The 12,762-nt window shown below is 34.8% G+C and overlaps 1 protein-coding gene across 3 annotated transcripts in view; it reads left to right on the forward strand.

Moving 5' to 3' along the window:
• Positions 1 to 12,762, forward strand: part of CNTN5 (contactin 5) — a 1,375,758-nt gene that overhangs the window by 526,156 nt on the left and 836,840 nt on the right. For all 3 annotated transcript variants that reach the window (XM_074400462.1, XM_039471391.2, XM_074400463.1), the window contains one exon: positions 10,569 to 10,693. In XM_074400462.1, the coding sequence (XP_074256563.1) occupies positions 10,639 to 10,693 (55 nt within the window). In that variant the 5' untranslated portion in view covers positions 10,569 to 10,638. The remainder of the gene's footprint in view (positions 1 to 10,568; positions 10,694 to 12,762) is intronic.

Raw genomic sequence — 12,762 nt, forward strand, 5'->3', positions numbered from 1 at the left:
TTGTGTCAGTTTGCAGCAAATGATGGTTTCTAGGTTCATCCACATCTCTACAAAGGACACAAACTCATAGTTCTTTATGGCTGCATAGTATTCCATGGTGTATATGTGCCACATTTTTTGTGTCCAGTCTATTATCAGTGGGCATTTAGGTTGGTTCCAGGTCTTTGCTATCATAAACAGCACCACAATGAGCATACCTGTGCAACTGTATTTATGATAGAACTATTTATCATCCTTTGGGTATACACTCAGTAATGGGATTGCTGGGTCAAATTGAATTTCTATTTCTAGGTCATTGAGGAATCGCCACATTGTCTTCCACAATGGTTGAACTAATTTATACTCCCACCAACAATGCAGAAGTGTTCCTTTTTTTCCATATCCTCTCCAGCATCTATTGTCTCCAGATTTTTTAATGATTGCAATTCTAAGTGGTGTAAGATGGTATCTCAATGTGGTTTTGATTTGCATTTCTTTAATGACCAGTGATGATGAGCATTTTTTCCATGTTAGTTGGCCGCATATTTGTCTTCTTTTGAGAAGTGTCTGTTCATATCCTTCACCCACTCTTGAATCTTTTTTTTTTTTTTTTTTAAATCTGTTTTAGTTCTTTGTAGATTCTGGATATTAGCCCTTTGTCTGATGGGTAGATTGAGAAAATTTTTTCCCATTCTGTTAGTTACCAGTTTACTCTATTGATGGTTCCTTTTGCTGTGCAGAAGCTCTTAAGTTTAATTTGGTCCCATTTGTCTATTGTGACATTTGTTGCAGTTGCTTTGGTGTTTTAGTTATGAAGTCCTCGCCTGTGCCTATCTCCTAAATGGTTTTGCTTAGGTTTTCTTCTAGGTTTTTTATGGTGGTAGTTCTTATGTTTAAATCTTTAATCCATCTGGAGTTAATTTTTGTATAAGGTGTCAGGAAGGGGTCCAGTTTCAGCTTCTTGCCTATTGCTAGCCAGTTTTCCCAACACCATTTATTAAACAGGGAATCCTTTTCCCATTGCTTGTTTTTATCTGGTTTGTCAAAGATCAGATAGTTGTAGATGTGTGGCATTGCTGCCGAGTCCTCTGTTCTGTTCCATTGGTCTATGTCTCTGTTTTGATACCAGTACCATGCTGTTTTGATTTCTGTGACCTTGTAGTATAGTTTGAAGTCAGACAGCATGATGCCTCCTGCTTTTTTTTTCTTTTTCCTTAGTATCATTTTGGCTATGTGAGCTCTCTTTTGGTTCCATATGAAGTTTGAAGTGGCTTTCTCCAGTTCTATGAAGAAGGTCATTGGTAGCTTAATGGAGATAATGTTGAATCTATAAATTACTTTGGACAGTATGGCCATTTTCACAATGTTGATTCTTCCCAACCATGAGCATGGAATGTTTTTTCCATCTGTTGTGTCCTCTCTTATTTCCTTGATTAGTGGTTGGTAGTTCTCCTTGAAGAGATCGTTTACCTCCTTTGTTAGTTGCATTCCTAGGTATTTTATTCTCTTTGTAGCAATTGTAAATGGGAGTTTTTTCATGATTTGGCTCTCTGTTTGTCTGTTATTGGTGTATAGGAATGCTTATAATTTCTGCACATTGATCTTTTATCCTGAGGCTTTGCTGAAGCTGCTTATCAGCTTAAGGAGGTTTGGGGCTGAGACAATGTAGTCTTCTAAATATATCATGTCATCTGCAAATAGGGACAATTTGACTTCTTCTTTTCCTAAGTGAATGCCCTTTATTTCTTTTTCTTGCCTAATTGCTGTGGCTAGATCTTCCAATACTATATTGAATAGGAGTGGTCAGAGAGGGCATCCTTGTCTTGTGCCAGACTTCAAAGGGAATGCTTCTGATTTTGGCTAATTTGGTATGGTATTGGCTGTGGGTTTGTTGTAAATAGCTTTTATTGTTTTGAGATACATTTCATCGATACCTAGTTTATTGAGAATTTTTAGCATAAAGTGCTGTTGAATTTTGTCATAGACCTTCTCTGCATCTATTGAGATAATCATGTGATTTTTGTCTTTGGTTCCATTTCTGTGGTGAATTGTGTTTATAAATTTGTGTATGTTGACCAGCCTTGCATCTGTGGGATGAAGCATATTTGATCATGTTGGATAAGCTTTTTGATGTGTTGTTGCAATCAGTTTGCCAGTCTTTTACTGAAGATTTTTGCATTAGTGTTCATCATGGATATTGGCCCATAGTTTTCTTTTTCAGTTTTGTCTCTGCCAGATTTTGGTATCAGGAAGATGTTGGTCTCAAAGAAAGAGTTAGGGAGGATTCTCTCTTTTTTTATTGTTTGGAATAGTTTCAAGAGGAATGGTATCAGCTCCTCTCTGTCTGGTAGAATTCAGCTGTGAACCTGTCTGGACCTGGACTTTTTTTGGTCAATATTAATTGTTGCCTCGACATCAGCCCTTATTATTTGTCTATTCAGGGTTTCAACTTCCTCTTGGTTTAGTCTTGGGAAAGTATAAGTATCCAGTGATCTGTCCATTTCTTCCAGAATTATTGGTTTCTGTGCATAGAGTTGTTCATAGTAATCTCTGATGGTAGTTTGTATGTCTGTGGAATCAGCACTGATGTCCCCTTTATCATTTTTAATTGCATCTGTTTAATTCTTCTTCTTTTATTTAATTGCTCTGGCTAGTGGTCTATCTATTTTGTTGATCTTTTCAAACCACCAGCTTCTGGATTTGTTGATTTTTTGAAGGATTTTTTTGTCTCTATCTCCTTCAGTTTTGCTCTGATCTTAGTTATTTCTTGTCTTCTTCTAACTTTTGAGTTCCTTTGATCTTGCCCCTCTAACTCTGTCAATTTTGATGATAGTGTGTCAATTTTAGATCTTTCCTTTCTCCTCATCTGGGCATTTATTGCTATGAATTTCCCTCGAGACACTGCTTTAAATGTGTCTAAGAGATTCTGTTATGTTGTGTCTTATTCTTGTTGGTTTCGAAGAACATCTTTATTTCTGCCCTCATTTCCTTGTTTATCCATTTGACGTTCAGGAACCAGTTGTTCAGTTTCCATGAAGTTATGCAGTTTTTGAGTGAATTTCTTAATCCTGAGTTCTAATTTGATTGCACTGTGGTCTGAGAGACTGTTTGTTATGATTTTCATTCTTTTGCATTTGCTGAGAAGTGATTTACTTCTAATTATGTGGTCAATTTTAGAGGAAGTGTGATGTGATGCTGAGAAGAATATATATTCTATGGATTTTGGGTGGAGAGTTCTGTAAATCTCTATAGTTTGCTTGGTCCAAATCTGCATTCAAATGCTGGATTTCCATGTTGATTTTCTGTCTCATCGATCTTTCTAATGTTGGCAGTGGAATGTTAAAGTCTCCCACTATTATTGTGTGGCAGTCTAAGTCTCTTTGTAGATCATTAAGGAATTGCTTTATGTATCAGGGTTCTCCTGTATTGGGCGCATATATATTTAGGATTGCTAGCTCTTCTTGTTTCATTGATCCTTTTACCGTTGTGTAATGCCCTTCTTTGTCTCTTTTGATCTTTGTTGGTTTAAAGTCTGTTTTATCAGAGACTAGGATTGCCACCCCTGCTTTTTTTGCTCTGCATTTGCTTGGTAAGTCTTCTTCCATCCCTTTATTTTGAGTCTGTGTGTGTCTGTGCATATGATGGTTCTCCTGAATACTGCACACCGATGGTTCTTGTCTTTTTATCCAGTTTGCCAGTCTGTGTCTTTTAATTGGGGCGTTTAGTCCATTGACATTTAATGTTAATACTGTTACGTGTGAATTTGATCCTGCCGTTTTGTTACTGGTTGGTTGTTTTGTCCTTAGGTTGGTGTAATTTCTTCATTGCCTCGTTGGTCCTTACCATTTGGTTCTTTTTTGAAGTGGCTGGAACTGGTTTTTCCTTTCTGTGTTTAGTGCTTCCTTCAGGAGCTCTTGCAGGGCAGGTCTGGTAGTGACAAAATCTCTCAGCAATTGCTTGTTCATAAAGGATTTTATTTCTCCTTCACTTATGAAGCTTAGTTTTACTGGATGTGAAACTCTGGGTTGAAAGTTCTTTTCTTTAAGGATGTTGAATATTGGCCCCCACTTTCTTCTGGCTTGCAGGGTTTCTGCCGAGAGATCTGCTATGAGTCTGAGGGGCTTCTCTTTGTGAGTGACCCAACCTCTCTTTCTGGCTACCCTTAGCATTTTTTCCTTCATTTCGACCCTGGTGAATCTGACGATTATGTGCCTTGGGGTTGCTCTTCTAGAGGAGTATCATTGTGGTGTTCTCTGTGTTTCCTGTATTTGAATGTTGGCCTGCCTTGCTAGGCTGGGGAAGTTCTCCTGGATAATATCCTGAAGAGTGTTTTTCAGCTTGGATTCATTCTCCCCATCTTCTTCTGGTACACCGATCAAGCCATAGATTAGGTCTTTTTTACATAATCCCATATTTCTTGGTGGCTTTGTTCCTTTCCTTTCACTCTTTTTTTCTCTTTGCTTTTCTTCTCCTTTTATTTCACTGAGTTGATCTTCAGTCTCTGATATCCTTTCTTCTGATTGATCTATTCAGCTATTGAAACTTGTATATGGTTCATGAAGTTCTTGTGCTGTGTTTTTCAGCTCCATCAAGTTGTTTATGTTCTTCTCTAAGCTGAGTATTCTAGTTAGTATTTTGGCTAACGTTTTTTTCAGAGTTTTTATTTTCTTTGTATTGGGTTAGAACATGTTCTTTTAACTTAGAGAAGTTTGTTATTACCCACCTTCTGAAGCCTAATTCTGTCAGTTCATCAAATTTGTTCTCCATCCTGCTTTGTTCCCTTGCTGGTGAGGAGCTGTGATTTCATGGTCGGGGAGAGGCGTTCTGGTTTTTGATGTTTTCATCCTTCTTGCACTGGTTTCTTCCCTTGTTGAATTTATGTAGGTTTGATATCCAGTAACTGCTTGGGGAGGTGGCCTTTCCTTTGTCTGCCCGCAGAGGCACTGCTGGGCTGCCATGATTTCAGTGGTCCTGCTGTGTATTTTTTTCTGCATCTTATGTTTACTCATAAAATTAGGCCACCTTCTGCAATGGTGGTTGCCCCTTTCCCCCGCGGAGCTTGTTTGTTCCTGTTCACTCTCTAACTGATGTTCTGGGTGCAAATCTCAAGTAAGGGTTTTTTAGCCTGCTAGGCTTTGTCAGGGGAGATCCTTCCTGCTGTATGGCCTGTTTCCCTGCATTCAGTTCCCCTTCTTTCCTGGGGGGCGGGTAGCTCTGTCCTGCTGGCATTTGGCTTTCTCAGCATCTGCCAGTGCTTCCGCCTAGATCTATGCTGACAGCTCTGGCTCCTGCCAAAGTTGCTGTTCTGCCCTGTTCAGGCAGTTTGCTGAGGCTTTTCAGCCTAGTGAAGATCTCCTGTTCTGTGGGTGATAGGGCTTGGGTGGAGCACTGAACCCAAACCAAAGTCCCAGAAGGGGAGATCCCCTGGTTTTCCAGTTGCTTGCATGCACCTCCTGGGTGGGGCAGTGCCCTACCTTGCCTCAACTTGCTCTATTTGGTTTATACCCACTGTCCAACCAGATCCACAAAATGAACCTGGTACCTTGTTTGAAATTGTGGAGACCATTCAGCTTCTGTGTCTTTCTCACTGGGAGCTGTGTTCCAGAGCTGCCTCTTATTCTGCCATCTTGGGACCTCTTGCTGGTGAATTGCTTTTTAAGGATTTTTTATTAACTGAATATCAGTCCCAATTGTGTCAGAATCAAGGTGGTCTAATCTCTCTCAGGGATTGCTGTGGAATCTTGTAAGAAATGATGTAGCTGAAGGGTTAACATTTCTTACTAACTGTGTGACCTGGGGCAAATTAGCTTCATCAGTAAGTGCTGTCCTAGAGGGTGTGTAGGTAAAGTGGTTAACACACTGCCTGTAATTTATTTAACAAATGATAGTTGTTGTTAGTATAGTCTAGTATCCCTTAATGACTGAGCCACATTCTGAGAAATGTCTTCTTAGGAGATATAATCATTGTGTGGATATTGTAGAGTTTACTTATACAAACCTAGATGGTATAGCTTGCTACACATCTAGGCTATAATGTAGCCTATTGTTCCTACATTATAGACCTGTACAGCATTGTACTGTACTGTATTGAATAATGTAGACAATTGTCACACAATAAGTATTTGTGTATTTAAACATAGAAAAAGTACAGGAAAAATAAAATTACAATCTTATGGGAACATCACCATATATACAGTTCGTAATTGCCTGAAATGTTACTATACAGCTCATGAATGTAGTGTGAAAATCTAAGAAACATTTTAGATTTTCTTTTTTCTTTCTTTCTTTCTTTCTTTCTTTTTTTCTTTTTTTTTTTTTTTTTTTTTTTTGAGACAGAGTCTCACTCCATCACCCAGGCTGGAGTGCAGTGGCACAATCTAAGCTCACTGCAACCTCTGCCTCCTGGGTTCAAGTGAGTCTTATGTCTCAGCCTCCTGAGTAGCTGATAGTATAGGCAAATGCCACCACACCCAGCCCATTTTTATATTTTTGGTACAGACAAGGTTTCACCATGTTGGCCAGGCTGGTCTCAAACTCCTGACCTCAAGTGATCTGCCTGCTTTGGCCTCCCAAAGTAGAGATTCCAAGCATGATCCATGCATCTTGGCTAGTTTTTATTATTTTATTTTATTTTATATTATGTTATGCCAAATAATTTATTTCCTAGAGACCAGTTTATTCAATATTTATTGCCTAAAAATATCAATTGAATACTTTATGTGGTGGTCAGTGTTCTAGATACTGGTTCTATAAAGATAAACAAGACAAAAATCCTTGCTTCCATGGATATGACATTCTAGTAGGAGAAAAAGATAATCAAGATGTAAATAGACTAATATAACCTCAGGCACTGATAATTGCTAAGAATAAAAATAAGCAGGGCAAATGTAAGAAAAATCAGTGACAGGACTGACAGGAGAAGCTTGCTATTTTAAGGATAGTAACCAAGAGAGGCTTCTAAAAAGAACAGTCTGCAGTGATTTAAAACTCTGAGGTATGGAAAGAACTGATGCTGGAGAGGTCCAGGCAGAAGACGCAATAAATGCTCGGCATACTTGAGGAGCAGCAAGAAAGTCAGTGTTGTGGGAATGGAGTGAGTCTAAAAAGTTAGAAGATGAAGTCAAAAAGTTAGGCAGTGACCAGATTGCATATGGCCTTGGGCCAAACTATGTAGAATTGGAGAAACCAGTAGTCTGTAATCGATATTTCTCTGTCTCTTGCTCATTCTATCCTTCTGTCTGTCTCTCAATTTGCAGATCTATGCACCCATAACAACTTGCCTTTTTAAAAGACTAACTTGTAACCAAGTAGAAAGATACTATTATTACCTGACTTATTTCATAGACATATATTCAGTCGATTAAAGTACAATGCTTTAAAGTACTTGTACATCAGTCAAACTTACAATGCATTTATTTTTTGTAATTTATGACTGAATCCTACCATTGTGATCTACTTATTGTACTTCACTTGCAAATATTTTCAATAATTCAGAGGAAAATGCCAAGAAATGTGATGCCATTTCATACATTGTTCTTGGAATGCCATAGTTGATAATAAGTACATAATCTAATAATTGAAATGTTATTTTTTAAATGTGAGATTAAAAAAAATCTAATTAGTGGTTTCCAAATTCCTGTTTGTGGCTCTCTAATCTCACAGTACACAGCAGTTTAATGTATAACTGGTACATTAAACTAGTGGGCAAAAAGGCATTTCCGAATACACCTCCTTCTCTGCTTTGTTAACTTTATTCATTGATTGTAAGTTAACCTTGCATCTAGTAGGAAGCTAATACCTGTGTAATTATTCATATTGTTATATTACTTTAGTATAGGGATTTTATTAAAGTCATTGGATAACTATGTTTTCAAAAGAAGCATATAAAATGGTTTACACGTTTCAGAATTTTAGAGCTTGTTTCATTTACTCTTTATTTTATTCAATAGAATTATTTTAGTTAATGTCCTTCATAAGTTAGTTAGCTTAATGTCCTTTGTTACTTTAAAATATATAATGTTTTATATGTAATATATAAAATATATAATTTTAAAGTAACATAGGGAACAAATTTCAGATAGCTTATCATAAAAACAGATAGGTAAGTGAGGTGTTGTATATCTTAATTAGCTTTGTTTAGTTATACCATATTTTATACCGGTATCAAAGCATTACATTGTGCTATATAAATGTATATGACTCCAATTTGTCAATAGAACAAGCACAAAATAATAATCACAGTATTAGAAAGCAGCAGAAAGGGAGAGAAAGAGAGGAGAGTAAAAATAAACAATGTAATTTCTGTATCTTAAAAAGAATGACTTTTTAAGAAATATTACATTGTGTGTATTTAAGAAATATTATTTTGTTTATGCCCTAAGGACTAAGCACCGATACTTGAAAATGAATACACACACACACACACACACACACACACACACACACACACACACTCTTCTTCACTTATAAGAGATTTTAATATAAAAGAAGTTATTTTGGTAATCAAATTCAGTGTACAATTTATATTTGAGAACAGGAAAAATGTACGTGGAGTTTATACATAGATTATTTCATAATGTCCTACGTGCCATCTTATGAGAAGTGCTTTATATGCATTCCTGCGAAAATCACCCCTTCCATCCTCTGGTCACAGGTTGTCCCTTTACTCTATTAACTTCTTCAGAGTGTGTGTCACACTTTGACACTGACTTACTTATCCATGTGTTCCTTGTCTGTCTTTCCACACTGTTCCACTCAAAAATGAGTTCTTTATCTAAGACCAATAACTTCTTGAAATTTTACTGATGATCCTTCGCTACTGTGCCCATTTTCTCTTGCTATCTCCATGAGTCAGTTCTCTTTTTCATAGCTCTCAACCTGTGTATGTGTATGCATGTAAATGTGTGTGGTTGTTCCCTTTGACAGTCCCAGAAACAGCCTGTAAGGCTTGGAATAACATCTGTATTTGTTTATGAAGAATATTTAGAACATCAGAGGACCTTAGGACATCGTAAACAGAGAGAGAAGTACCAGTTTGGGGAGTACAGGACCGAGCACAAGCTCATCAGAATGAGTTAAGCCAAAGCTGTATTACTTTCTCAGAATTCACAATTTCAAAAAAGGTCAATTTGATCATGAATTGAAAATTGACTAACTCAGCTGTCCAGTTCTCATGTGTTATAATCATACTTCCGACAACTTTAATCTCTCCAATTATTATGTGTGAGACATTGATTTTCTTCTTTTCCTTTCTAGCAAAAAGCAGTGTATAAATAATCAAGATGTTTTAAATTGTCAAAATTAGCTATGAGGTTGCTATTTAATAGTGCTTCAGATTGTATGTATTTCTGATATTTACTCAGAAAATAGAGAAAATGATGAAAAATTTATTTTGTTTATTCTTGTTATAAATAAATTAACCATTACTACCCTTAACTTTCTTCTCCATTAGTGATCCCCAAATATAAAGTTAAGATAGACTACCAATACTTATACTTAAAATTCTGAATAAAGTGTAACTAACTTCATTCAGGTAGAAGTACTGACAATAAATTCCTTTGTTTGACATAACTATATTAAATTATGATGGAGCTAGGGGGAAAAAGTGTCTATATTTTTTAGATGTTTCCTAAAATACAAAGATAACTTAGACTTTTAAATTCCTAAGGAGGGACCAGGTACCAAGAAGGCAATTATTATTCAAAAATCATTGACATACTGTACAATTATTTCTCAACTGAACACCTCTGGGCCAAGAAGAACATAGCTGACATCTGAACATTCTGGAGGTACCTGTGTATTATAGAAATTTCCCATATATATTTGTCAAGTTCTTGCAGAAAGTTTAGCATTAGAATTTTATATTCTTTTCATTTTTATTGTAGCATTCAGGGGGAAAAAAGAAACCAAAGTATATTAATGTGCTATACTGGTTATTGTTATAAAAATGGCATTAGACGAAAACATTAAATATTCATAAAAATCCTTTTTATCCCTTACGTTCCAGCTAGCAAAAGATGCTGAAAGAAATAATTCACCAAGGAGGGGACTATAACACAGTACAGATAATCATAGGAGTTATAAACAAAAGAAGTTGGCATTAATAATTAAATGAGAAAAATTCCCTGCGGTGGTTTGGATGAGCTACGGGCACAACGTGTAAAATCACTTGGCCACTGATCATTAGTTATGTTCTAGACCAAAGCAGTATATATGAACATAACTGGTTTCTCTACCCTATTTTTCTAGTCCAATAATTTGACTAAGGCAATAAATATAGCTATTATACATTCCCTGTGAGGAAAAATGATCCCCATTAGAACCTGATGTTTTTACTATCTGTAAGGGAGTATTCAATGTAGATAAATGGGAAAAGGAAAGTTGATCACATTTTCTAAGTACTTGTATTGTATAGTGCATGAATTCTAACAGAAACGTATGATTGCTCTCTATATTCTAGTGCATATTAATCTGACCTTTGCACTGATCAGTATTTTTCATGTTATTAGGAGATTTTTGCATTTGTTTGTATTTGTTTGCCTTTTTGTTTATTTTCTGTGTCTAAGAAAATTGTTATCTGTCTCAAACAGGGCACATTTTAATAAGGAAACACCAGAGCTGTTGAACACATTGAGACACAGAAGATTTTAGTGACCCAGGATGGCTTTCTCTTGGAAACTCATGCTGTTTCTGTCAGTCACCATGTGTCTTTCAGGTAAAACGCCTGGCTAATTAATTATCTTATTTTCTAAGTATCAAAATACCCAATATATATCAAGGTCTCCATTACAAAATATCCTCAGGCATTCATTTAAATTTATATTAATATTTATACTTTTCAGCAAGAGAAAGGCAGCAACCCTTAAGCCTCTGTTAGCATTGCAAAATGTCATATGTGATTCAATATAATAAGGTACATTATAAATGTTAATAAAATGAGTATTTACTTTATTGACATTCATTTATAAACTAAACCTTCTAACTGTCAGAAGACTTGGGGACACACACACACACACACACACACACTTCAGATGATACATAGATATCTCACATATACACATACTTATACGCATATATTTATGCATATAAATGTTTATGTATGTTAATAAATATATATTTTATAGCAACTAATTATAGAAGTGTCTCATTACAGTGCTAAATTTCACCATATAAAAACAGAATCAGATTAACTTTATTATATATAACACATTATCTAAAGGCATCTCTAACAAAATGCATTTTTCCTGATTGTCTCACCTTCTCTGACTTTGTTTTATTTAAACTCACTTTTCTATATCTTGACTCTAAAATGAGATATTTTATTCTGAAAAAAAGGATTTTTAATCTTTGGAGTAATAATATCATAATGCTAAAACTTAATATGTCATATCTTATTTGCTTTAATTGAAGAATGGTTAGAAATTAAATTGTGGTCATGATTTAAGTGCTACACATGCAATATTTACAGCTTAATTACATTTAAATCAGAACTTACATTGTGGGCTAAATTTAGTCTATGGTAAAAGAGTCTGAAATAAAATATAACAGCTGATAATTTTAGATTAAAAGATTGCTTTCATTTTAAACATATTTTAATGTGTTAATTATGCTAAATATAATGTTTAAAGCAATAAACTATTCATTTTGGTATATGTGGTCATTCAGTACTCTAGGCAAATATTGATATAAAAACATATATGTACCATATATGCATATATATGAGGGTAATAGTTATATAAGATATATATTTATTATCATATGGATAATATAGAATGCAAAGCTTTATGAAGATATAGAACCTGCATATTATTTACATATGACCACAAATAGCCTTAACCATAATATAATATGGTTATATTACGATGCAACAAAAATATCTAATTGATTATATTAAATTTCTTTATTTTAAAGAATTAAACACATTCTCCTGTCAACTAAATCTTTCTATATTGTATAACATGAAGAAAACTGCAGACTATCTAAAGAAAAAAGAACTGATAAAAGAACAAACACAAATAGAAATAAATATAAACTCTTCTTAAAATCATTGAGCTATATTTTAAAATTATAGCTTTACAATATTTATTTTTAGCCTTTATACATGATATACTATTTGTAATGTACAAAAGCGTAACTTCGATTATATGTGATATGAGTCTTCCTTATAACTAAAAAGGCAGTCCTCACCTTATAATCAGCTTATGCTCCAAAACCTTATTTGAAATCTAAAAGAATTTCTTTATATACAGAAATAAATTTAGTATTTTGGTTATATAAATTACATGTTATGTAATGAATGCAATATCTGCAGCATACCTGCACTTATTTAAATGCTTTTAAAAGATATATAAAAGCCTTTTTTATTGCAATACTAGTAATTAAATAACTGCAAAAACAACATACCAAGTAATTATTTATATATTAGTACTATCATATGTTCAACACATTACTTACAGAGGAAACAGGTTTAATAAGAGACATGGAAGGAAAAATGAAACCTCTATGAAATATTGGTAGAGACCTCTCATCTATGACATGAAAAGGTAAGATATTTCAAAGGCATGAAGAGTTAAATGAAAATCGTCATTCACGAATGTTATGGTTACTTAAAAAAGAAATCCAGAGTCTTCAGATATATTATTCAATGTTGGGTTCCTGTTCTTTGTGCACCATTACAATTACTGTCTTCCCTGCTGATCTCAGTTTTTTTTCTCTTTTATCTTCTCAATGTCATTTTCCTCTTGAACCTATAAGCCAACCAATGGAGATGGAGATAGGGTTGCA

Source organism: Saimiri boliviensis, chromosome 6 (genome assembly GCF_048565385.1).
Source record: "Saimiri boliviensis isolate mSaiBol1 chromosome 6, mSaiBol1.pri, whole genome shotgun sequence".
NCBI lineage: Eukaryota > Metazoa > Chordata > Mammalia > Primates > Cebidae > Saimiri > Saimiri boliviensis.